Source organism: Hypanus sabinus, chromosome 2, assembly GCF_030144855.1.
Source record: "Hypanus sabinus isolate sHypSab1 chromosome 2, sHypSab1.hap1, whole genome shotgun sequence".
NCBI classification, from domain to species: Eukaryota; Metazoa; Chordata; class Chondrichthyes; order Myliobatiformes; family Dasyatidae; genus Hypanus; species Hypanus sabinus.
This window is the reverse complement of record NC_082707.1, coordinates 1,359,679-1,387,125: the sequence shown is the minus strand read 5'-3', so window position 1 is coordinate 1,387,125 and position 27,447 is coordinate 1,359,679. Positions and strand designations below refer to the sequence as shown.

Sequence of the window (27,447 nt, the reverse complement as noted above, 5' to 3'; positions counted from 1 at the left end):
ATACCTAAATACGTAAAATAATCTGTAACAACTTTAAATGGTATTGTAAATGGATTTCAGAAAGGCATTTGATAAGGTACCCCATGCAAGGCATATTGAGAAAGTAAGGAGGCATGGGATCCAAGGGGACGTTGCTTTGTGGATCCATAACTGGCTTGCCCATAGAAGGCAAAGTGTGGTTGTAGATGGGTCGTATTCTGCATGGAGGTTGGTGACCAGTGGTGTGCTTTGGGGACCTGTTCTGAGACCTCTACTCTTTGTGATTTTTATAAATGACCTGGATAAGGAAGTGGAGGGATGGGTTAGTAAATTTGCTGATGACACAAAGGTTGGGGTGTTGTGGATAGTGTGGAGGGCTGTCAGAGGTTACAGCGGGACATTGATAGGATGTAAAACTGGGCTGAGAAGTGGCAGATGGAGTTCAACCCAGATAAGTGTAAGGTGATTCATTTTGGTAACTCAAATATGATAGAAGAATATAGTTTTAATGGTAAGACTCTTGACAGTGTGGAGGATCAGAGGGATCTTTGGGTCTGAGTCCATAGGACACTGAAAGCTGCTGCCAGGTTAACTCTGTGGTTAAGAAAGCATACAGTGTATTGGCCTTCATCAATCGTGGGATTGAGTTTAGGGGCCAAGAGGTAATGTTGCAGCTATATAGGACTCTGGTCAGACCCCACTTGGAGTAATGTGCTCAGTTCCGGTCGCCTCACTATAGGAAGGATGTGGAAACTATAGAAAGGGTACAGAGGAGATTTACAAGGATGGTGTCTGAAATGGGAGCAAGCTTTATGAGAATAGGTTGAGTGAACTCGGCCTTTTTTCCTTGGAGTGATGGAGGGTGAGAGGTGACCTGATAGAGTTGTACAATATAATGAGAGGCATTGATCATGTGGATAGTCAGAGGCTTTTTCTCAGTGCTGAAATAGCTGGCATGAGAGGTCAGAGTTTTAAGGTGCTTAGAATCAGGTACAGAGGAGATGTCAGGGGTAAGTTTTTTACACAGAGAGTGGTGAGTGTGTGAAATGGGCTGCCAGCGAAAGTGCTAGAGGCAGATACGATAGGGTCTCTTAAGAAACTCCTGGACAGGTACATGGAGCTCAGTAAAATGGCTATGGGTAACCCTAGATAATTTCTTTGTTTTTGTAATTTACTTTTTGTTGAAGTTCATCATAAAACATTTCCATAAGATGTATTTCAGATATTGTACATATATATCATATAGTCATATATACCACAAATCTCCACATAATATTTATCTGAGATATACACTTACAGAAAAGAGAGGAAAGGAAGAACAGGCAAAAGGAGAAGACTATGTAAAAGTAGGGAGTGATTTTTTTACAACATATTCATTGATTTGTGAGGATAAAATCAGGTCTATGAGGTGTTATGCAGTTAAACCATTTTTCCCCAGTATGAATCAAATAGTTCCAACTTATGATTAACAGATGCTGTTATCTTCTCCATTTTGTAAATGTCCATTGCAATTTCCATCCGTGCATTTATGGTTGGGCTCTCCTGTGATAACCATTTCCTAGTAAGAGTCTTGTTACCAGCCACCAACAGTATTTTCATTAAATATTTATCTCTTTTCAACCATTCTTGAGGTATATATCCAAAATATGTGGTCTTACATTCTAAGGGTATTTCACATTTAAAGATATAGTGCATTGTGTATCCCACTCCAATAGTCTTTGATAATGGGGCATTCTCAGAAAATATGATAATAGTTTGCATTTTGATTTCCACAATTTCTCCAGCAAACAGGGAGATTACTATCATAATGGGATTTTTGAGAGAGTGTAATAAAATATCTTATCAAGTTTTTCCATCTGAATTCCCTCCATTTCAGTGAACTGGTACACCTCCATATTATTGTCCTTTCTTCCTCAGAGGTAATTATCCCTCCTTCCTTCTCCCATTTTGTTTTAATGTACAAAGTCGAATTTGTTTTAAGATTTGACAAACCCTTATACATGCTTGAAATGATTCTACTACCGTTATCTGAATTATATGTTTTTCTAAATAGCTCTATCAAACATGTACTTGCCTTGGTTACATTTTTAACCATCTTATTAACATATTGTCACATCTGTAAATATTGATAAAAGTCTTATTTTTTAATGTGTTTCTCTTTAAGCATTTCAAAACGGAACAGTGTTCCTTCTTTCATTATATTGCAAAGAACTGTTATTCCTTTAGCTGTACAGTCCTTAAATCTAGCATCCAGTTTATTCGGCGTAAAATCCAAGTCATATGCACACCATTTAAGAATTGCAATTATCTCCCTTTAGTTTATATTCTTTTATAATAGTTTTCCATACTTTAAGAGTCCATTTCACCCATCAATCAGCCAAAATTGCCTGTATGGGGATGGGAGGTGCAAAGGGATTTGGGAGTCCTTGTGCAGGATTCCCTAAAACTTGATTTGCAGTTTGAGTCTGTGATACTGAAGAAAAATTCATTGACAGCATATATTTCAAAATGACTCAAACATTAAAGCAAGGATGTAATGTTGAGACTTTATAAAGCACAGGCGAGGTTCACTTGGAGTATTGTGAGCAGGTTTGGGCCTTTTATCTTAGAAAGGACATGCTCAAACTTGAAAGGGTTCAGAGGATGTTGATGAAAATGATTCCAGGTTTCAACGGCTTGTCACGTGAAGAGCATTTGATGGCTTTGGGCTTGTACTTACAAGAATTCAAAAGAATGAGGGGTGATGTAATTGAAACCCATCAAATAGTGAAAGGCCTCAACAGAGCAGATGTGGATAGGATGTTTCCTGTGGTAGGAGAGTGTAAGACTATTGTCCTTTTAGAATGGAAATGAGGAGAAATTTCTTTAGCCAGAAAGTGGTGAATCTGTGGAATTCATTGTCACAGACAGCTGTGGAGTCCAAGTCTGTACATATATTTAAGGCAGAAGTTGATAGATTCTTGATTGGTCAGGGCACAGAGGAATAAGGGGGGAAGGTAGGAGATTAGGGCTGAGTGGAAAAATGGATCAGTCATGATAGAATAGTGGAGTAGACTCAATGGCCCAAATGCCCTAATTCTGCTTCTGTGTGTTATGATATACCTGGGGTTGAGGGGGTGGCCTCCTTAACTGACTCCTTAACCCCTTTCCCCTTCCTGACTGTCACCCAGTCTCCTATGCCCTGCACCTTGTGTGTGACTACATCTCTACTTCCTTTCGGTCACCTCTCAGCCTCCCATATAATGTGGAATTCATCCATTTCCAGCTTCAACTCCTTAACATATCCATAAATCCCTTAGGATTTGCCTTTGCATTGTCTGCTATTGCAACTTCGTATCTTTTTTGCTCCTTCTGATTTCTTTCTACAGTGTTCTCTTGCATTTCTTATAGATAAGAACATAAGAAATAGGAGCAGGAATAGGCCATCAGGCCCATCGAGCCTGCCTCACCATTCAATAAGATCATGGCTGATCTGTCCGTAAACTCAGCTCCATCCACCTGCCTTTTCCCCATAACTCTTAATTCCCTTACTATGTAAAAACCTATCTAATTGTTTCTTAAATACATTTGTATATTTAGTGAGGAAGCCTCAACTGCTTCCCTGGGCAGAGAATTCCACAGATTCAACACTCTTTGGGAAAAGCAGTTTCTCCTCATCTCCGTCCTAAATCTTCTTCCCTGAATCTTCAGGCAATGTCCCCTAGTTCTAGTCTCACCTAGCAATGGAAACAACTTTCCTACTATCTTATCTGTCCTTTTCAAAATTTTGTACATTTCTGTAAGATTCCTCTCTCATTCTTCTGAACTCCAGAGAGTATAGTCCCAGGTAACCCAATATCTCCTCAGAGGTTAACCCCTTCATCCCTGGAATCAACCTGGTGAACCTTCTCTGCAATGCCTCCAAAGTCAGTATATCCTTCCTGAAGTATGGAGACCAGAAATGCACACAGTACTCCAGGTGCGGCCTCACCAGTATCCTGTTTAGTTGCAGCATGACCTCCCTGCTCTTGAATTCAATCCCTCTAGCAATGAAGGCCAACATTCCGTTTGCCTTCTTCATCACCTGTTGTACCTACAAGCCAACTTCTTGCGATTCATAAAGAAGCACTCCCAATTCCCTCTGCACAACAGCATGCTGCAATCTTTCACCATTTAAGTAATTGTACAAGGCATTGGTAAGGCCAAATTTGGAATATTGTGTACAGTTCTGGTCACCGAATTATAGGAAAGATATCAATAAATTAGAGAGGGTGCAGAGACGATTTACTAGGATGTTACCTGGGTTTCAGCACTTAAGTTACAGAGAAAGGTTGAACAAGTTAGGTCTCTATTCATTGGAGCGTAGAAGGTTGAGGGGGGATTTGATCGAGGTATTTAAAATTTTGAGAGGGATAGATAGAGTTAACGTGAATAGGCTGTTTCCATTGAGAGTAGGGGAGATTCAAACAAGAGGACATGATTTGAGAGTTAGGGGGCAGAAGTTTAAGGGAAACACGAGGGGGTATTTCTTTACTCAGAGAGTGATAGCTGTGTGGAATGAGCTTCCTGTAGAAGTAGTAGAGGCCAGTTCAGTTGTGTCATTTAAGGTAAAATTGGATAGGTATATGGACAGGAAAGGAGTGGAGGGTTATGGGCTGAGTGCGGGTAGGTGGGACTAGGTGAGATTAAGAGTTCGGCACGGACTAGGAGGGCCGAGATGGCCTGTTTCTGTGCTGTGATTGTTATATGGTTATAATCTTCTCTTCTATTATTCCTTCCAAAGTGGATGATCTCACATTTACCAAAATTGTATTCCATCTGCCAGACCTTGGCCCACTTACTTAACCTACCTATATCCCTCTGCAGACTCTCCACATCCTCTGTCCAATTTGCTTTACCACTCTGTCCAATTTGCTTGTCATCAGTAAATTTTGCTACATTACACTCAGTCCCCTCTTCCAAATCATCAATGTACCAGCACTGACCACTGCGGCACCCTACTCACCACTGACTGCCAACCGGAGAAATACCCGTTTATACCAACTCTCTACCATCTATCCACTATCCATGCCAATACACTTCCTCTAACTCCTTGCATCCAAGTATACAACATCCACTTGTTCCCTTCTATCCACTGCACTCATTATGTCCTCAAGAGCTCCAGTAAGTTTGTCAAATAGAACCATAGAACACTACAACACAGTACAGGCCCTTCAGCCCTCCATGTTGTGCCAACCCATATAATCCTTAAAAATAGTACTAAGCGCACACTACCACAAGATCACAAGACAAAGGAGCAGAAGTAGGCCATTTGGCCCATTGAGTGCTCCACCACTCCACCATGAGCTAAACTATTCTCCCATCTAGTTCCTATTTCCAGCTTTATCCCCATATCCCTTGATACCCTGACTAATTAGATACCTATCAATCTCCTCCTTAAACACCATCAATGATTGGGCCTCCACAGCTGTATGTGGCAACGAATTCCATAAATCCAAGACCTTCTGGCTAAAAAAATTTCTCCTCATCTCTGTTTTAAATGCGTACCCTCTAATTCTAAGACTGTGACCTCTTGTCCTGGACTCACCCACCAAGGGAAACAGCCTTTCCACATCTACTCTGTCCAACCCTTTCAACATTCGAAATGTTTCTATGAGATCCTCTTTCATTCTTCTATACTCTAATGAATACAATCCAAGAGCCGACAAACGCTTCTCATATGTTAGTCCCTGCATTCCAGGAATCATCCTAGTGAATCTTCTCTGAACTCTCTCCAACATCAGCACATCCTTTCTAAGATAGGCACCCCAAAACTGCACACAGTATTCCAAATGGGGTCTCACCAGTGCCCCATAGAGCCTCATCAACACCTCCTGACTCTTATACACTATTCCTCTTGAATAGCATTTGCTTTCCCTACTGCCGATCCAACCTGGTGGTTAACCTTTAGGGTATCCTGCACTAGGACTCCCAAGTCCCTTTGCACTTGCGATTTTTGAATTTTCTCCCTATCTAAATAATAATCTGCCCAATGGTTTCTTCTTCCAAAATGTACAACCGTACATTTCTCAACATTGTATCTCATCTGCCATTTCTTTGCCCACTCTCCTAAACTGACCAAGTCTCTCTGTAACCTTTCCGTTTCTTCAACACTTACTGCTCCTCCACCTATCTTGGTGTTATCCGCAAACTTAGCCACAAAACCATTTAATCCATAATCTAAATCGTCGATATACAGTGTAAAAAGAAGAGGCCCCAACACCAACCCCTGCGGAACACCACCAGTTACCGACAACCAACCAGAACAGGATCCCTGTATTCCCACTCTTTGCTTTCTGCCTATCAGCCAATGCTCCATCCATTGCAATATCCTTCCTGTAATTCCATGGGCCCTCATCTTATTAAGCAGCCTCTTATACGGTACCTCATCAAAAGCCTTTTGGAAATCCAAATACACAACATCCACAGCCTCTCCCTTGTCAATCTTATTTGAGATTACCTCAAAAAATTCCAATAGGTTGGTGAGGCAGGATCTTCCCTTCATGAAACCATGTTGGCTTGGGCCTATTTTGTCATGCTCCTCAAGGTAATTCATAATCTCATCCTTGAGGATTGACTCCAATAACTTTCCAACGACCGATGTCAGACTAATAGGCCTATAATTTTCTTTTTGCTGCCTCCCCCCTTTTCTTAAACAATGGAACTACATTTGCGACCTTCCAGTCCTCTGGAACCATGCCAGAGTCTATTGATTCCTGGAAGATTATTTCCATTGTCTCCACAATCTCCAAAGCCACTTCTTTCAGAACCCGTGGATGCACTTCATCTGGTCCGGGAGACTTATCTATCCTTAGTCCATTTAGCTTCTCAAGCACTTTCTCTCTAGTAATCTTGACTGTACCTAATTCTATTCCCTGAGACCTCTGGCTATCAAGTATTTTGCTAATGTCTTCCACTGTGAAGACTGATGCAAAATACTCATTTAGTTCCTCTGCCATCTCTTTTGTTACCCATTATTACCACTTGGCATGATTAACTTGTTATTATTTAATTATTTATGGCTTTATATTACTATATTTCTTCACTGTTCTTGTTGCAGCTGTAATGAAACCCAATTTCCCTCGGGATCAATAAAGTATGTCTGTCTGTCTGTCTGTAGTTTCTCCAGCATCCTTTCCAATAGGTCCTAAATCTACCCGTCTCACTCTTTTACTCTTCATATATTTAAAAAAACTCTTAGTGTCCTTTTTTATGTTAATTGCCAATTTCCTTTCATAATTCATCCTTTCTTTCCTAATGACTTCCTTAGTTATCTTCTGTAAATTTTTAAAATTCATCCAGTCCTCAGTTTTCCCACTAATTTTTGCTTCCTTGTAAGCTGTCCCTTTTGCTTTTATTTTAGCCTTAACTTCTCTCATTAGCCACATTTGAGCCATTTTTCCTTTTATGATTTTCTTTTTTCTTGGAATGTATTTTTCCTGCACTCTCCTTATTTCCTGTAGGAATTTCATCCAATTCTGCTCTACTGTCCCTCCATTTAGCTTACTTTTCCAATCAACTTGGGCCAGTTCCTCTTTCATACCACTGTAATTTCCTTTGTTCCACTGAAATATTGATACACGTGATACTAGCTTCTCCTTTTCAAATTTGAAATTGAACTCAATCATATTATAATCACTACTTCCAAGGGGTTCCATAACCTCTAGCTCCCTAATCACCTCAGGTTCATTACACAGCACCCAATCCCAAACAGCCGATCCCCTGGTGGGCTGATGGACAAGCTGCTCCAGAAAGCAATCCCGTAGGCATTCTACAAACTCCCTCTCCTGAGATCCAGTATCTTCCTGACTTTCCCAATCCACTTTCATATTAAAATCTCCCATAATTATCTTGACATTTTCCTTCTGACACACTTTTTGTATTTCCAGCTGTAACTTGTGGTCCACATGCCGGCTGCTGTTTGGAGGCCGGTATGTAACTGCTATTAGTGTCTTTTTACCTTTGCCATTTCTTAACTTGACCCATAGGTACTTCTGATCCTATGTCCCTTCTTTCTAGTGATTTGATATCGTTGCTTACCGTCAGGGCCACGCCACCCCCTTTACCTACCTTCCTATCTTTCCTATGCACAGTGTATCCTTGAATGTTCAGCTCCCAATCACATCCATCATTTAGCCATGACTCGGTGATGGCCACTATGTCATATCTTTTAACTTGTAGCTGTAAATCAAGGTCGTCCACTTTATTTCTAATGCTGCAGGCACTTAAGTATAGTACATTTAGATCAGTATCTGTTACTGATTTTCCTGTATTTCTATCGCACAGCAAATTATCCTGTCTATTCACCTGCCTGTCCTTCTTGCCATCTTTGCTGCACAGTATCTTTGACTTATTACTATTTTCCTCTTCCTCGACCCTAACACCCTGGATTCCTTCCCCTTGCCAACTTAGTTTAAACCCTCCCTAACAGCTATATTAAACAATCCCACCAGGATATTAGTACCCTTTGAGTTCACATGTAACCCATCGTTTCTGTATAAGTCATGCCTCCCCCAAAATAGATCCCAGTGATTTAAGAATTTGAAGCCCTGCCCTCTGCACCAGTTACTTAGCCAACATTCATCTGCTTAATTCTGCTATTCTTACTGTCATTGGCCCGCGTCTCAGGCAGTAATCCTGAGATTATTACTCTGAAGGTCCGGCATTGCAATTTTCTTCCTAGCTCCCAGTAATCTTCCTTCAGGACCTCCTCTCTTTTTCTGTCTATGTCATTGGTACCAACATGTACCAAGACTTCTGGCTGCTCGCCCTCTCTTCTCAGAATACTCTGGACCCAATCCGAGATATCCCATACCCTGGCACCAGGGAGGCAACACACCATTTGGGTATCCTTGTCCGGCTCGCAGAATCTGTTCCCCTCACGACGGAATTCCCTATAACGACGGCATTTCTCCTTGATTTCTTTATCACGGCACTGGGCAGAGTGCCAGAGTCCCATTCGTTGTGGTCTTCCTCTGTCAGGTCAACCTCTCCAACAGTATCTAAAACTATATATCGATTCCTGAGGGGGACTGTTACAGAGGTGCTGTTCACTATCTCTCTATAGGTATTATCGATCACCTCCTCTCTTTTTCTAATTAGCTGAAGGTCATCAAGTTGTTGCTCCAGAACCCTCACACGATTCCTAAGGAGCTTCATCTCATTGCATCTGGAGCAGATGTAATCCTGGGGGAGGCTGGGAGTCTCCCAAGGTCCCCACATCTGGCACTCCAGGCACAACACTAATCCAAAATGCATACCTCTAATCCTACTGTTAGCACTAAATAAATAAACCTGTAACTTACAACTTTACTGTAAGACTCAACGGTCGCAGAAAGCCTCTTCCCGTTTCCGCCTAAGCCCGTTGAGCCGAAGCCCTATCACTCTGCAACCTCTCACTCTGCTGCCCGCTCCGACATTGCCCACTGGATATGGTGGTGTCCTTTTAAATCTTCCACGCCCTGAGGTCACGTGCCTGCGCAGTCGTGCCTCTTTTATCCCAAGTAGTTTTGGGAAAAAAACTGCACTTTTTCCCGAAAACCAGTGACTTACTCCGCTGCCTGCTTGCTGCGATTCAGAGGAACAGTTGAAGCTTGCTTCCCCTTTTAAATACCCCATAACCCTCCATTTTTCTTTCATCCATGTGCCTGTCCAAGAGGCTCTTAAATACCCCTAATGTTTTAGCCTCCACCACCATCACTGGCAAGTCATTCCAGGCACTCACAACCCTCTGTGTAAAAAAACTTAACCCTGATGTCTCCCCTAAACTTCCCTCCCTCAATTTTGTACATATGCCCTCTGGTGTTTGCTACTGGTGCCCTGGGAAACAGGTACTGACCATCCACCCTATCTGTGCCTCTCATAATCTTGTAGACCTCTATCAAGTCCCCTCTCATTCTTCTACGCTCCAAAGAGAAAAGTCCCAGCTCTGCTAACCTTGCCTCATAAGACTTGTTCTGCAATCCAGGCAACATCTTGGTAAATCTCCTCTGCACCCTCTCTATAGCTTCCAAATCCTTCCTGTAATGAGGTGACCAGAATTGAACACAATACTCTTTAAGTGTGGTCTCACCAGAGATTTGTAGAGTTGCAACAGGACCTCTCTACTCTTGAATGCAATCCCCCCGTTAATGAAGCCTAGCATCCCATAGGCCTTCTTAACCACCCTATCAACCTGTGCAGCGATCTTGAGGGATGTATGGATTTGAACCCCAGGGTTCCTTTGTTCATCCACACTCTTAAGTAACTGACCATTAATCCTGTACTCAGTCTTCTGGTTTGTCCTTCCAAAATGCATCACCTCACACTTGTCCGGATTGAACTCCATCTGCCATTTTTCTGCCCAACTCTGCAGCCTGTATATATCCTCTTGTAACTTTCAACCACCTACAGCTCCATCCACAACTCCTCCAATCTTCGTGTCATCTGCAAACTTACTCACCCATCCTTCCGCCTCTACATCCAGGTCATTTATAAAAATCACAAATAGCAGGGGTCCCAGGACAGATCCCTGCGGTACTCCACTAGTCACCGACCTCCAGGCAGAATACTTTCCTTCCACAACTACTCTCTGCTTTTTTCCTTTAAGCCAATTTTTTATCCAAACAGCCAAGGTTCCACTGATCCCATGCCTCATGACTTTCTGGATGAGTCTCTCATGAGGGACCTTGTCAAATACCCTGCTAAAGTCCATGTAGACCAGATCCACTGCCCTACCCTCATCAATTTCTTTTGTTACCTCTTCAAAAAACTCAATTAGGCTTGTGAGGCAGGACCTTCCCTTCACAAAGCCATGTTGACTATCCATGAGTAGACTGTACTTCTCCAAATGCTCATAGATCCTTTCCTTAAGAATCCTTTCCAGTAGTTTGCATACCACCAACATGAGACTCACCGGTCTGTAGTTTCCAGGTTTCTCCCTATTACCTTTTTTAAACAAGGGAACTGCATTTGCCATTCTTCAGTCCTCCAACACTTCCCCTGCAGCCGAAGAGGATTCCAAGATCATAGCTAATGCTCCTGCGACCTCTTCTCTCAATTCCCACATAAACCTGGGGTGTATCATATCCGACCCTGGGGATTTATCAGTCTCAATGTTTTTAAGAAGATCCAGCACTTCTTCCTTAATCTCCACATTGTCCAGCACACAGGCCCGCTCTACTTCGACCTCATCCTGATCAAGGTCCTTTTCACTTGTGAATACCGAAGCAACGTATTCATTTACGACCTCCCCAACCTCCTGTGACTCCAGGCACATGTTGTCCTCTTTATCCTTTAGCGATCCCACCTTCATTCTCATCATCCTCCTATTCTTCACATACGCATAGAACGCCTTGGGGTTCTCCTTAATTCTACATGCCAACGCCTTCTCATGCCCCCTTCGAGCTCTCCTAAGTCCTTTCTTTAGCTTCTTCCTGGCTACCCTATATTTCTCATAAGTGCCTCCTACTTCCTGCTTCTTATATCTAACATATGCTTTCTTTTTCCTCTTGATAAGTTGCCTCACATGTTTCGTCAGCCACGGTTCCCTTTTCCTACCATTTTTTGCTTTCCTCAGTGGGACAAACCTATCCTGAACCCAGCTCAAGTGGCTCCTAATCTTCTCCCTCATTACTTCTGTGCTTTCCCCTTTGAACATCTGTTTCCAATTTACTCTTGCTAGTTCCTGCCTCATCCCTTCAAAGTTAGCCTTTCCCCAGTTAAGCACTTTACCATTTCGTCTGATTTTATCCCTTTCCATAGCTATGCTGAAGCTAAGGGAGTTGTGGTCACTCTCACCAAAATGTTCCCCCACCAAGAGGTCTGTCACCTGACCAGGTTCATTACCCAGAACTAGATCCAGTATGGCCTCTCCTCTCGTCGGCCGGTCCACATACTGTGTCAGGAATCCTTGAACACACCTGACAAATTCAGCCCCATCTATCCCCCTTGCACTCAGGAGGTGCTAGTCAATTTGAGGGAAGTTGAAATCACCCATAACTACTACCCTGTATTTCTTGCACCATTCTAAAATCCCTGCTTATCTGCCCTCGAAGTCCCAAGGGCTATTTGGGGACCTATAGACTACTCCCAGCACAGTGATTGATCCCTTCCTATTTCTGACTTCCACCCAGACTGACTCCGTGGACACTCCTACTACAGCGTCCTTCTTTTCTATAGCCGTGATACTATCCCTGACCGGCAATGCCACTACCCCCCCACCCCCTTTTCTACCTCCCATCCTGTTCCTTTTAAAACACCTGAACCCGGGAACCTGCATCATCCAATCTTGCCCGTCCTCCAACCAAGTTTCAGTAACAGCCACAGCATCGTAGTTCCCCGTACTAATCCATGCTCTAAGTTAATCCTCCTTGTTCCTAATACTCCTAGCATTGAAATAGACACATTTCAACCCCTTTAACTGGCTACAATTATGTTCTGTCCCCTGCCTGTCCTTCCTCATCAACTCAACTCTTAGCATCATGCCCTTGTCCTTCTACCTTAATCCCTGCACTCACATTCTAATTCCCAACCCCCTGCCAAACTAGTTTAAACCTTCCCCAACAGCTCTATCAAACCTGCCCGTCAGGATATTGGTCCCTCTGGGATTCAAGTGCAACCCATCCTTTTTGTACAGGTCACACCCGCCCCAAAAGAGGTCCCAATGATCCAGAAATCTGAATACCTGCCCCCACTCCAATCCCTCAGCCACGCATTTATCCTCCACCTCATTCTATTCCTATTCTCAGTGTCGCGTGGCGCAGGCAGTAATCCCGAGATTTCTACCTTTGAAGTCCTGCTTTTCAACTTCCTTCCTAACTCCCTGTAGTCTTCTTTCAGGACCTCTTCCCTTTTCCTACCTATGTCATTGGTGCCAATATGTACCATGACCTCTGGCTGTTCTCCCTCCCACCGCAGGATATCTTGGACGCGATCAGAAATGTTCCTGACCCTGGCACCTGGGAGGCAAACTACCATCCGAGTTTCTTTCCTGCACCCACAGAATAGCCTGTCTGAACCCCTGACTATAGGGTCCCCTATCACTACTGCCTTCCTCTTCCTTTCCCTACCCTTCTGAGCCACAGGGCCAGACTCTGTGCCAGAGGCATGGCCACGGTTGCTTGCCCTAGGTAGGTTGTCCGCCCCCAACAGTACTCAAACAGGAGTACTTATTGTCAAAGGGTACAGCCACAGGGGTACTCTGTAGTACCTGACTCTTCCCCTTTCCTCTCCTGACTGTGACCCATTTCTCTGTCCCCCATGGCCCCAGAGTGACCACCTGTCTGTAACTCCTCTCTATCACCTCCTCACTCTACCTGACCAGACGAAGGTCATTGAGCTGCAACTCCAGTTCCCTAACACGGTCCCTTAGGAGTTGCATCTCGATGCACCGGGTACAGATGTGGCCATCCGGGACGCTAGGAGACTCCAGGACCTCCCACATCTGACACCGACCGCAGAAAACTGGCCTCACACACATACTACCTCCTTTAGCGATCAACAACTGCCTCACCTCTTCCCGTTACTGAAGAAGCCCGTGGAGCCAAAGCCCTTTCACTCTGCTGCCTCTCACTCCGCTGCCTGCTCCCATCGCTGCCTGCTGGATATGGCTGCCTTCTTTTTAAACTCTTCACGCTCAGCTGGCTGATGTCACGCGCCTGCACAGTCTGGCCTCTCTCTTCACCCGAGAACTCAAAATGTCTTCCCGCTTGAAATCCTTAGGTGCTCTCCCGCTGCCTTTTTGTTCCGAATCAAAAATAGGACCTGCTCTTTCCGAATCCATGCTGCATCTGTCTAATGGAACCACTCCTTTCTAAATGTTCCGCTGTTTCTTCCTTAATGACAGCTTCAAGCATTTTCCTGACTGCAGAAGTTAAGCTAACTGGCCTATAGTTGCCCATCTTTTGCCTACATCCTTTTTCAAAAAGTGGCGTGACAGTTGCTGTCTTACAATCTGCCAGGACCTGCCCAGAGTCTAGAGAGTTTTGATAAATGATTACCAACGCATCTACTTTAACCTCCGCCAAGTCCTTCAGCACCCTGGGATGCATCCCATCAGGGCTAGGGGACTTATCTACCTTCAGGCCCTCTAGTTTGCTCATCACTATCTCTTTAGTGACAGTGATTTTATCGACGTCCTCAGCTCCCATTCCGTCCATAACATCCTTGGCCTATTAAGCATGTCCTCCACCATGAAGACCAACACAAAATAGTAATTCAATGCCTTAGCCATTTCCTTATCACCCAATATCAATTTCCCCTTGTCTTCCAAGGGATCTACGTTGACTTTAGCCATCCTCTTCTGCTTTATATATTTATAAAAACTTTTGCTGTCTGTTTTTATATTTTGTGCTAATTTACTTTTATACTCTATCTTTCCTTTCCTTATTATACTCCATATAGACCTCATTTCTTCCTACCTGTCAAAAACTGCTATGCATCTCCCATTTTTTTATTAACCAGGACCTCAATATCTCTTGTAAACCAAGTTCCCCTGCACTTGTCATTTTTACCTTTTATTTTTACAGCAGATAGAAGCTTTCTTTTCTTTCTTTCTTTTTCAATCTTTTTATTAAGTTTCATATATATATAAGAAAAAACATAACATAATAATGAATAGGTTATAAATTCAATAGACTTGAAATTACATTAGTAATAGGATAATAATATCCTATTAAACATCAACAAACAAAAGGTACATTAATCAATCAAGTCTATATAAGTATATATGAAAAAAAACAAAAATAATCATCAAAAGAAAAAAAAATTGAAAATATATAAAAGAAAATATATATTGAAAAAAATACTAAACTAAACTAACATGGGCAATAATAACAGTTTATAAGTATGTGATAGTGTCAAGAAAAAACTCCGGAACTCCATACCTGAACAAGAATAAGCGGAGAGAGGGTCTGAAAAAGGCCAAATTAATTCATATGAAAATGTCGAATGAACGGTCCCCAGGTTTCTTCAAATTTAATTGATGAGTCAAAAATAGTGCTTCTAATTTTTTCCAAACTCAGATAAGAAATAGAATTAGATTTAGGTAATTTAAATTTGTTAGAAAGTTGATCAAAAGACATCAAAGTACCTTCAAAAAAAAGATCACGAAAACATTTTATACCTTTCCTTTTCCATATGCTAAAAGCTTGATCTGTCAATGAAGGTTTGAAAAAAAAATTAAGTAAAATAGGGCTATCAAGAACAAAGTTTTTCAGATTAAAAAATTTACGAAATTGAAAGTGTATGTTTGATAACAGGATTAGATATCTGTTTATTGAATTTAACTAAATCAGCAGGAAGAAAAGAGCCAAGAACGGAGAATATAGAATATCCCTTTACCTCACTACATTCCAAATTTACCCACTGTGGACACAATGGTGAGTCCAAATCTAGTTTCCAATACGTTAGGTTACGAATATTAGATGGAAGCTTTGTTCTCCCAAAAGGTGCACTCAGTCTGATGATTTTGAAATGTGTTGGTTTTAATCCAAGGAAAATCCAGGAATGAAAGGGTTACCATATGAGGAACATCTGGGAACTCTTGAGTTGTATTCCTTGGAGTTCAGGGGAATGAGGGAGGATCTCAAAGAAATATTCCAAAATATTAAAAGGGTTGAACAGATTAGATATGGCAAAGTTATTTCTCATGGTATGGGATTCTAGGACAAGTGGGCACAACTTCAGGATTGAAGGACGTCCATTTAAAACAGAGATGCAGAGAAATTACTTTAATCAGAGGGTGTAAATCTGTGGAATTTGTTGCCACGAGTTGCTGTGGAGGCCAAGTCATTGGGAGTAGATAAGGCAGAGATTTACAGTGTACTGAAACACTTGAACATACAGACATTATGAAAGAGGATGTGCTGGAGTTTTGAAAAGCACTAAGTTAAATAAATCACTGAGACTGGACGAGGTGTACCCCAGGCTACTGTGGGAGGCAAGAGAGGAAACTGCTGAGCCTGTTGTGATGATCTTTGTGTCATCGATGGGGACAGGAGAAGTACCGGAGGATTGGAGGGTTGCAAATGTTGTTCCCTTGTTCAAGAAAGGGAGTAGAGGTAACTCATAAAATTACAGACCAGTGAATCTTACTTCAGTGGTGGACAAGTTGTTGGAGAAGATCCTGAGAGGCAGGATTTATGAGCATTCTGATTAGGGATGGTCAGCATGGCTTTGTCAAGGGCCGGTTGTGCCTTACGAGCCTGATTGAATTCTATGAGGAAGAAACAAAGCACATTGATGAAGGTAGAGCAGTGGATGTAGTGTGTACGGGTTTCAGTAAAGCATTTGACAAGGCTCCCCATGCAAGGCTCCTTTAGAAAGTAAGGAGGCTTAGAATCTAAAGAGACCTTGCTTTCTGGATCCAGAATTGGCTTGCCCACAAGGCAAAGGGTGGTTGTAGCTGGTTCGTATTCTGCATGGAGGTCAGTGACCAGTGGTATTCCACAGGGATCTCTTCTGGGACCTCTCCTGTTTGGATTTTTATAAATGACTTGCATGAAAAAGTAAAGGGTGGATTAGTAAGTTTGCTGATGACACAAAGGTTGGTGGTGGTGTGGATAGTCTGAAGGCTTGTTAGAGGTTACAGCGGAACATCGATAGGATATAGACTGGGCTGAGAGGTGGCAGATGGACTTCAACCTAGGTAAGTGTGGTTCATTTTGGTAGGTCTAATTTTAAGACAGACATAATATTAATGGCTAGACTCTTAGCAGTGTGGAGGATCTGAGAGATCTTGGGGTCCTTGTCCATAGGATGCTCAAAACTGTTGTTAAGAAGTTGTATGGTGTGTTGGCATTCATCAGCAGTGGGATTGAGTTCAAGAGCTGTGAGGTAATGTTAAAGCTACAAGGCCTTGGTCAGACTCCACTTGGAGTACTGTGTTCAGTTCTGGTCACCTCACTACAGGAAGAATGTGGATACTATAGAGAGATTGCAGAGGAGGTTTACAAGCATATTGCCTGGATTGGAGGGCGTACCTTCTGAGAATAGATTGAGTGAACTTGGCCTTTTCTCTTTGGAGTGATCTGATAGAGGTGTATGAGATGATGTGAGGCATTGATGGTGTGGATAGTCAGAGGCTTTTTCCCAGGGTTGAAATGAGACAGCACAGTTTTAAGGTGCTTGGAAAAAGGTACAAAGGGGATGTCAGAGGTAAGTTTTTCAACAGAGAGTGGTGAGTGCGTGGAATGCACTGCCAGTGGTGGTGGTGGATGTGGATACAACAGGGTCTTTTATGAGCCTCTTAGATAAATACGTGAAACTTATAAAAATACAGGGCTATGCACTAGGGTCATTCTAGACGGCTTCTAGATTAGGTTACATGGTCAGCACAACATTGTGGGCCGAAGGGCCTGTAATGTGCTGTAGATTTCTATCTTCTATGTTCCAATTTTGAATGCCTCCCACTACCAAGTTCACCTTTGCCAGAAAACAGCTTGTCCCAATACACACTTGCTTTCTCCAATTTAGAATCTCAACCCGCAGCCCAGATCTGTCTTTTTGTGTATTTATTTTGAAACTAAAGGCATTGAGATCACTAGATGCAAAGCGATCCCCTACACAAACTTCTGTCACTTGCCCTGTCTCATTCCCTAATAGCAGATCAAGTGTAACACACTCTCTTATCGGGTCTTCCATGTACTGTTCATGACACATTTGACATATTATCCTATCTAGTCCTTTAACAGTATGGGAGTCCCAGTCAATATGTGTTTTATGGACAAGGCCATATCATCTACTTTCTGAAGGATTTTCTGTTCAAGGGTATTAGTGTCCCTGCACCAGGATGTGATGCAGTCTCCACCACACTCCTATAGATTGAGAGGTTTTTGGATATTAAGGAATTAAGGGATATGGGCCAAAAAGCTCAATTCCATTTCTTCAATCTCTTGTCCAGGTAAACTTAGCTGTTCTCATAAGGAGCTGAATTGAGTTCGGAGTTTTATTTTAAAAGACTTGATTTACCCAGTATATGGTCCTTGCATCAAAGTACAGTTTAGGTTCAAGGTTTGTTAGCTATTTGCCATCCAGTGGGAATGGATTAAAACTGTATAAAGCTCTATTTCAACAACATCTGTAGTATTGAATGCAATTCTGGTTGTCCCATTAATGGAAGGAAATGGAGGCATTGAGAGGTTAAAGAAGAGATTACCCAGATGTTGCCTGGATTATAGGGTATGAGTTCTAAGGGGAGGTTGGACAAACCTTCGTTGATATCTCTGATGGCAGTTAGTTAGATCGGTATGGTAAGTACAGATGTGCTGAACTGTTGCATGTTCATCTGAATTATAGAAGCTTTGCTGAGGGGTAAAAAAGCTGAACAAACATAATACTAAACTGCCTAGCACCTTGAAAATAAAGCAGATAAATTTATCCATCTGTAATGTGATTTGACTGAAACTGCACCCAGTGTTTCCTGCTGCTATGTGACTTTGCTTGTGGCTGTCCTGACATACTGTAGCAGAAGTTATTACTTAAAGAAAATAATTGCTGTTTCTATTCTTGTAGCACAGATAATTCCCTTACTGAAGAATCTTCAAATGTTGAATTTAGCAATGAATAAGAATATTGGAGATGCTGTGAGGAATTTGATTGCACGGATTCGCTTTTTACCAAAGTTCAAAGGTCTTGGTGTCAACAACTGTAATTTACTCAAAGAATCGATTGTGGAATTGGGTAAGAATGTGCTTTGTATTATTCAGTCACAAGCTGCTCTTCTCTGATATTAATGGAAACATTTGTATTTTAGACGTAACACATTCTTCTCTATATTTAGGAATAGCTAAGTTACTTGTTTGTGATTTTGGGATGTGGTTGTCCTTCAGAGGCCAGTATTCCTGCCCATCCTGCAAGTACACTTAAATCTGGTGGCAAGAGTTGTGCAGTCCTTCTGGACAAAGTATTTCCACTGTCTTCCATACAAACTGTTTGCTGGTTGGCAGAATCTTGGACTTGTCAGCCAGCACTGATCTACTACTGTTCTTTATGTGATGTGGACACTGAGGGGAAGGGCTACAGTGAGCTGGTGTACAATCAAGTCAAGTTAATTCGTTTTTTATTGTCATTTTGACCATAACTGTTGGTACAGTACACAGTAAAAATGAGATGTTTTTCAGGTCCATGGTGCTACATGAAACAGTAAAAAAACTGCACTGACCTATGTAAAAACAGCACAGAGAGAAACGACACTAGACTACAGACCTACCCAGGACTGCATAAAGTGCATACAACAGTGCAGGCATTACAGTAAATAATAAACAAGACAATGGGCACAGTAGAGGACAGTAAGTTCGTGTTAATCCAGGCTCTAGGTATTGAGGAGTCTGATAGCTTGGGGGAAGAAACTGTTACATAGTCTGGTCATGAGAGCCTGAATGCTTCGATGCCTTTTCCCAGATTTTCTGGAGGGAGAAGAGTTTGTATGAGGGGTGCCTGGGGTCCTTCATAATGCTGTTTGCGGATGCAGCGTGTAGTGTAAATGTCCGTAATGGCGGGAAGAGAGACCCTGATGATCTTCTCAGCTGACCTCACTATTCGCTGCAGGGTCTTGCGATCCGAGATGGTGCAATTTCCGAACCAGGCAGTGATGTAGCTGCTCAGGATGCTCTCAATGCAACCCCTGTAGAATATGATGAGGATGGGGGGTGCGAGATGGACTTTCCTCAGCCTTCGCATATAGTAGAGACGCTGCTGGGCTTTCTTTGCTATGGAACTGATGTTGAGGGACCAGGTGAGATTCTCTGCCAGGTGAATACCAAGAAATTTAGTGCTCTTAATGATCTCTACCGAGGAGCTGTCAATTTTCAGCGGGAGTGGTCGCTCCATGCCCTCCTGAAGTCAACAACCATCTCTTTTGTTCACAATCAGAGAAAGGTTGTTGGCTCTGCACCAGTCCGTTAGCCCCTGCACCTCCTCTCTGTAAGCTGATTCATTGCTCTTGCTGATGAGACCCACCACAGTCGTGTCATCAGCGAACTTGATGATGTGGTTCGAGCTGTGTGTTGCAGCACAGTCGTGGATCAGCAGAGTGAACAGCAGTGGATTGAGCACACAGTCCTGGGGGGCCCCTGTGCTCAGTGTGATGGTGTTGGAGATGCTGCTTCCAATCCGGACTGACTGAGGTCTCCCAGTCAGGAAGTCTAGTATCCAGTTGCAGAGGGAGGTGTTCAGGCCCAGTAGGCTCAGTTTTCCAATCAGTTTCTGAGGGATGATTGTGTTGAACTGAAGCCTATGAACAGTATTCGAATGTACGTGTCTTTTTTGTCCAGGGGGGTTAGGGCCAGGTGGGGGGTGTTGGCAATGGCATTGTCTGTTGCATGGTTGAGACGGTACGCGAACTTCAGGGGGTCCAGTGAGGGACTGTGACCTTACTCAGTGATGGTACCAACTGGAAAATCATAAGTTCTGTTGAGTGTTTGAGACTTTTAATGAAATTGACGTACCATAGAACATTACAACACAGAAACAGGCCTTTTGGTCCTTCATGGCTGTGCTGAACCATTTTTCTGCCTGGTCCCACTGACCTGCACCTGACCCATATCCCTCCATACACCTCTCATCCATGTACCTGTCCAAGTTTTTCTTAAATATTAAAAGTGAGCCTGCATTTACAACTTCATCTGGCAGCTCATTCCACACTCCCACCACTCCCTGTGTGAAGAAGCCCCCCCCCAATGTTCCCTTTAAACTTTTCTCCCTTCACCCTTAAACCATGTCCTCTGTTTTTTGTTCTCCCCTAGCCTCAGTGGAAAAAGCCCACGTGCATTCACTCTACCTATACACATCACAATTTTATATCCCTCTATCAAGTCTCCCCTCATTCTTCTACGCCAGGGGTTCCCAACCTGGGGTGTCCGCACCCCCAGGGGGTGCAAGATGGAAATTCAGGCAGTGCAACAAAGAGTGGCTTGTGTCCTTGAGTGACGAGTCACGAGTATTCACTCAGCCAGCTGCCAGTGTGCCTTGAGGAGTGGTAGTAATGTTTGTCCCAAGCACATTCCAGTCTCCAGCTGCCTGAGTCGAGAGAGACGTAAACTCACTCCAGTCTCCCGCTGCCTGAGTCAGCGTTGAGGATTCTCATCAGTGTTATCTGGGAAGTTACACCTCAAGAGTTGAGGAGTCTCATTAATGTTAGCTAGGTTACCTCTCAGAGTTAAAAATCATCTCATAATACCAAAATCTTTATACATCCCGAATCAACCATCGAATAATGACTTCACGTTAAAACCAAACCTGCAGATAGCAGGTAAATAATTTAATTATAAAATTTTAAAAGGCCGCATTTTGATAAAAAGCAGCTGAAGTCATTCATTCATATTTGTCTCAATGTATTAAAGAAGTTTTTGAATTTCAAAGGTTTTTTTCTCTTAAAAGGTTTTTTTCTTGAATCGATAATTTTGAATTGTGTTAGTTGAGGTATCGTGTTTAGCACCGAGGACTTTGAATCATGTGATGGGAGTTCATATCTCTGGTAATCATCGAAAATCGGTGTGTAAGTTCAGTAAAGAGTAGTCTAATAAGTCGTGTCGTGTCCCCGTAGCATTTTCACCTGATGATTTATCTTGGTGTAACCGCAGATAATATCGTAATATTGTGGCGACCCATTTCCTGGCACATCCGAACCGGCTCACAATTAGATAGCCTACGGGGGTTTGTGAGCACAGAGCTTTGGAGCCTCTGTGCCACGGGGGGCAGGTTGAGGGAGGCTTAAAAGTGAGGCTGAGGATTTCGAATGAAGTTTTTCCTTTGACTGCAGTTACCGACTCCGTGTCGTAATTTTAGCGCTGCATGTAGCACACCGCTACAATTGGTGACCCCGACGGTCCAAACGATTTTTGGACCAGAAATGACCGACGCCGCCTCTGTTCATGCGGTTTCGTTGAAACTGCCGGGTTTCTGGACACAGCGACCGAACCTATGGTTCCAGCAAGCCGAAGCTCAATTCCACGTTCGCCGGATCACCTCAGAAGACACCTGCTACTACTACGTGGTGAGCTCCCTCGACCAGGACACAGCAGCCCAGGTCGCGGAGTTCGTACAGTCGCCCCTGGCAGACGGCAAGTACACGGAATTCAAAGCCCTGCTCCTCAGGACTTTCGGACTCTCACGGCGCGAGCGGGCTGCCCGTTTACTGCACCTGGATGGCTTGGGCGACAGACCTCCATCGGCTTTAATGAATGAGATGTTGTCTCTCGCCGACAGACACACACCCTGCCTCATGTTTGAGCAGGCATTCCTGGAGCAGCTGCCCGAGGACATACGCCTGCTGCTGTCCGACGCGGATTTCAGTGACCCCCGGAAGGTGGCAGCCCGGGCGGACTTGCTGTGGAACGCCAAAAAGGTGAGCAGGGCGTCCATCGCACAGATCTCCCAGCCACGCTCCGGCAGCAAACCAGTCCAGGCCCGGCCGCAGAGCCTGCCAACCCCTGGCCCAATGAACACTGGTGCTTCTACCACCAGTGGTGGGGCACAGAAGCCCGCCCTGCAAGTTCCCGGGAAATGCCAGGGCCAGCGGCCGCTGATGGCTACGGCGGCTGGCCATCGGGATAGCCTCCTGTATGTGTGGGATAGAAGGTCGGGACGCCGGTTTTTGGTCGATACTGGGGCTGAGATCAGCGTTTTACCTCCGACGAGTTACGACACCCGCAGCAGAGCACCGGGTCCCCCCCTGAGGGCCGTGAATGGCAGCACAGTAAGGACCTACGGCACCCGTCAGGTGCAGCTACAGTTCGGCTCCAGCCAGTTCATGTGGGACTTCACACTGGCCGCCGTAGCCCAACCGCTTCTGGGTGCGGATTTTTTGCAAGCTCACAGCCTACTGGTTGACCTGCCCAGGAAGAGACTGGTACACGCCGAGACCTTTCAGACGTTCTCCCTGGGTGCAGCCCAGTTGCCAGCCCCTCATCTCGGCTCCATCACGCTGTCTGACAACGACTTCACCAGGGTTCTGGCGGATTTCCCATCGGTTCTGGCACCGCAGTTCACAGCGGCCATGCCCAGGCACGGCGTACAGCACCACATCCCGACCCAGGGACCACCCCTCCACGCCCGCGCTCGGCGGCTTCCCCCGGACAAGCTCCGACTGGCGAAGGAGGAGTTCCAGAGGATGGAGGAATTGGGGATCATCCGGCGGTCCGACAGCCCATGGGCCTCCCCCCTGCACATGGTGCCCAAAGCGACGGGAGGTTGGAGACCGTGCGGCGACTACCGCAGGCTGAACGAGGCTACCACACCGGACCGCTACCCTGTGCCGCACATTCAGGACTTTGCAGCAAACCTGCACGGCGCACAGATCTTCTCCAAGGTAGACCTTGTCCGAGGGTACCATCAAATCCTGAAGCATCCTGACGATGTCCCCAAAACAGCTCTCATCACCCCGTTTGGCCTTTTTGAGTTCCTCCGCATGCCGTTCGGCCTGAAGAATGCCGCACAGACGTTCCAGCGGTTAATGGACGCGGTGGGACGGGACCTGGACTTCGCGTTCATCTATTTGGATGACATCCTCATAGCCAGCAGCAGTCGTCAGGAGCATCTGTCCCACCTCCGTCAACTCTGCGCCCGACTGAGTGAGTACGGTCTTACAATCAACCCCGCCAAATGCCAGTTCGGACTCGATACCATTGACTTCCTGGGCCACAGGATTACTAAAGACGGGACAACCCCTCTGCCCGCTAAGGTAGATGCGGTCCGCCACTTTCCCCAACCCACCACAATCAAAGGCCTTCAGGAATTCGTAGGTATGGTCAATTTCTACCGCCGCTTCCTCCCTTCAGCTGCCTGGATCATGCGCCCCCTGTTCGCCCTGATGTCAGGTCTGAGCAAGGACATTACCTGGGACGAGGAGTCCGCCGCCGCTTTCGTTCAAATGAAGGAAGCTTTGGCGAACGCCGCAATGCTAGTACATCCCAGAATGGACGCCCCTACCGCCCTCACAGTGGACGCATCTAACACGGCAGTCGGTGGGGTGCTGGAGCAACTCATCGCAGGTCGCTGGCAACCCCTGGCGTTTTTCAGCAAACACCTGCGGCCACCCGAGCTCAAGTACAGTGCTTTCGACCGGGAACTGTTGGCGCTCTACCTGGCAGTCCGGCATTTCAGGTACTTCCTAGAAGGTCGGCCCTTCACCGCGTTCACGGACCACAAACCGCTTACCTTTGCGTTTACGAAAGCGTCCGACCCCTGGTCGTCCCGCCAGCAACGCCACCTGTCCTACATCTCTGAATACACAACGGATGTCCGGCACGTCTCGGGTAAGGACAATGTCATGGCGGATGCGCTCTCTCGCCCTACCGTTCATGCCCTTTCCCAAGGGGTAGACTTTGAGGCACTGGCAGAGGAACAGCAGGCGGATGAGGAGATTCCGAGTTACAGAACCGCAGTCTCCGGTTTGCAGCTCCAGGACCTCCCCGTGGGCCCGGGTGAGAGGACCCTACTCTGTGACGTCGCCACCAGCCAGCCCCATCCCGTCGTCCCGACAGCCTGGCGGCGCCGTGTTTTCGACTCCATTCATAACTTGGCACATCCCTCCATCCGGACAACTGTCCGGATGGTTTCCAGCAGGTTCGTTTGGCACGGACTCCGTAAACAGGTCAGTGAATGGGCCAAAACGTGCATGCACTGCCAGATGGCCAAGGTGCAGCGGCACACCAAAGCCCCACCGCAGCAGTTCCATCCCGCCCACCGGCGTTTCGACCACATTTATGTGGATATCGTGGGCCCCCTGCCTGTGTCGCGCGGAGCGTGGCACCTCCTGACTATCGTGGACCGGTTCACAAGATGGCCAGAGGCGGTCCCGCTCACCGACACCACCTCTGAATCTTGCGCCCGAGCCCTGATCGCCACCTGGATATCTCGCTTTGGTGTACTGGCACACATTACCTCCGACAGAGGCGCCCAGTTCACTTCCAGCCTGTGGTCAGCTATGGCCAGCCTTTTGGGGACTCAGCTGCACCACACCACTGCCTACCACCCACAGTCGAACGGGCTAGTGGAGCATTTCCACCGTCACCTGAAGTCGGCCCTAGCCAACTGGGCGGACGAGCTTCCCTGGGTCCTACTCGGCATCCGCACAACGCCCAAGGACGACCTGCACGCCTCGTCGGCCGAGTTGGTATACGGCGCGCCCCTGGTCGTCCCCGGGGAGTTCCTACCAGCCCCACGGGGGCAAAAGGAAGATCCCGCAGCAGTCCTGGGCAGACTACGCGAGAAGCTCGGTAACCTGGCCCCCATACCCACTTCACAGCACGGGCGGCACCCGACCTGCGTACCCAAAGACCTACAGAACTGTAAGTTTGTGTTTGTACGAAGGAGCGGGCATCGGCCACCGCTGCAGCGGCCATACGAGGGGCCGTTTATGGTGCTCCGGAACAACGGGTCCATGTTCGTGCTGGACGTTGGGGGGAAAGAGGAGGTTTTCACGGTGGACCGCCTCAAACCGGCCCATGTGGACCTGGCGCAACCGGCCGAGTTTCCTGCACCTCGGCGCAGAGGCCGACCTCCCAAGCAGGTTCTGGCCCAGACTGTGGACATTGGGGGGTGTATCGCTGGTTCTGGGGGGGGGGTTATGTGGCGACCCATTTCCTGGCACATCCGAACCGGCTCACAATTAGATAGCCTACGGGGGTTTGCGAGCACAGAGCTTTGGAGCCTCTGCGCCACGGGGGGCAGGTTGAGGGAGGCTTAAAAGTGAGGCTGAGGATTTCGAATAAAGTTTTTTCCTTCGACTGCAGTTACCGACTCCGTGTCGTAATTTTAGCGCTGCGTGTAGCACACCACTACAATATAATATTTGAAAGCGTAGACTTTGCTATAGGCGTGTCTGGTTGAGTAAAGCAGTCATCCCTGACTTAGTCAGATAGTTTTTCTCATATTAGCTCATATTTTTCTCTTTACCCTTAACCCTTCATTAACCCTTCATCATGTCAAAAAGAAGGAAATGGAATGATGACTATGTGTGCTTTGTTTTCACTTGCACAACAGGAAATGATGGCTTGCAAAAACCCCAGTGAATTCTTTGTAGTGTTGCGTTTTCCAACTCAAATCTGAAGCCATCCAAGCTTCAAGAGCACTTCAAGAACAAGCATGGCGGAGCTGATGTTGAAGGACATGATGTTGACTCATTGAAAATCAAAAGAGCTTGTTTTGATTCACAAGGAACTCTTCCAAAATTAGGTTTCATTTCTGTTGAAAAACCACTACTTCTTGCTTCATATCAAGTGGCATATAACCCAAATCCAAGAAGCCCCATACAATTGCGGAAGATCTCATCAAGCCATGTGCACTGGAAATGGCAACAGTTATCCTGGGCAAAGAAGCAAGAAAAAAATTTAAACAAGCCTCCCTATCAAATAATGTCATTCACAACCAAATCAGTGATTTGAGTGAAGATATTTTGGACCAAGTCATCTCAGAAGTCAGAGCTAGTCCTCTTAAAATCTCTATTCAGTTGGATGAGTCAACTGATGTCTCCAGTTGTAGTCAACTCATCACATTAGTGAGGTATGTCAATGATGGTGCTGTGAAGGAAGATTTCCTGCCTTGTAAAGATCTGAAAACAAACACAATTGCAAAGGATGTGATGCAGCTGGTGAAAGACTTCTTTGCCAAACATGATTTAGATATCAAAGTCATTGGTTCTGTGTGCACTGACGGGGCACCTGCAATGCTTGGAAATAAATCTAGCTTTTCTGCATTGATGAAAAAGGAGATTCCAGACTTGCAAGTTACCCATTGTTTTCTTCATCAGCATGCTTTGGCATCAAAAACATTGCCTCCAAATTTGAAGAAAGTCCTTGATAATTGTGTGAAGATCATCAACTGGATCGGGGGCGTGCTTTGAACCATCGCATTTTCAAATCATTTTGTGAGGATCTGGGAAGTGAGCATTCAGTTTTCCACACAGAAGTCTGTTGATTGTCATGAGGACAAGCTTTAACCCGCTTCTTTGAACTGCAGGAAGAAATCAAAGCTTTTCTGGAGGAGCGTGAATGTGATCTGGTTGGGGCAATGGAATCACAAGAATTCGCCCAAATGTTGGCTTACTTAGCTGACATTTTCACTCATGTGAATGACCTAAGTGTTTCTCTTCAAGGAAAAGGGATAAACATATTGAAGGCTTGTGAGAAGTTGAATGCCGTCAAAAAAAAGTTACATCTTTGGTGTTGAAGGATCGAAAGAGGCAGTTTCTCAAATTTTCCTTCACTAGAAGAGATGGTTGATGATGCTGGATCCATAACTCCTACTGTGCGTGAAGAAATTGTGGCTCATTTGGAAATACTGTCAGAATCGTTTGATGGATATTTTGCTGCTAGACACCTGAAGATTTCAGAAGAATGGATCATGAATCCATATTCCTACAATATGGAGAAGATGTCAGATGATGAAGAGCTGAAGGAAGATCTTATTGATTCGCAGACAAATCGAGCTCTTGAAATGCAATTTGAAAGCAAGACTTTGGAGGAGTTTTGA

The 27,447-nt window shown here is 45.1% G+C and overlaps 1 protein-coding gene across 5 annotated transcripts in view; it reads left to right on the top strand.

Annotated features, from left to right (window-relative positions):
- lrrc31 (leucine rich repeat containing 31) overlaps nucleotides 1–27,447 on the top strand; it is a 251,951-nt gene that overhangs the window by 190,637 nt on the left and 33,867 nt on the right. For all 5 annotated transcript variants that reach the window (XM_059991201.1, XM_059991177.1, XM_059991193.1 and 2 more), the window contains one exon: nucleotides 18,490–18,657. In XM_059991201.1, the coding sequence (XP_059847184.1) occupies nucleotides 18,490–18,657 (168 nt within the window). The remainder of the gene's footprint in view (nucleotides 1–18,489; nucleotides 18,658–27,447) is intronic.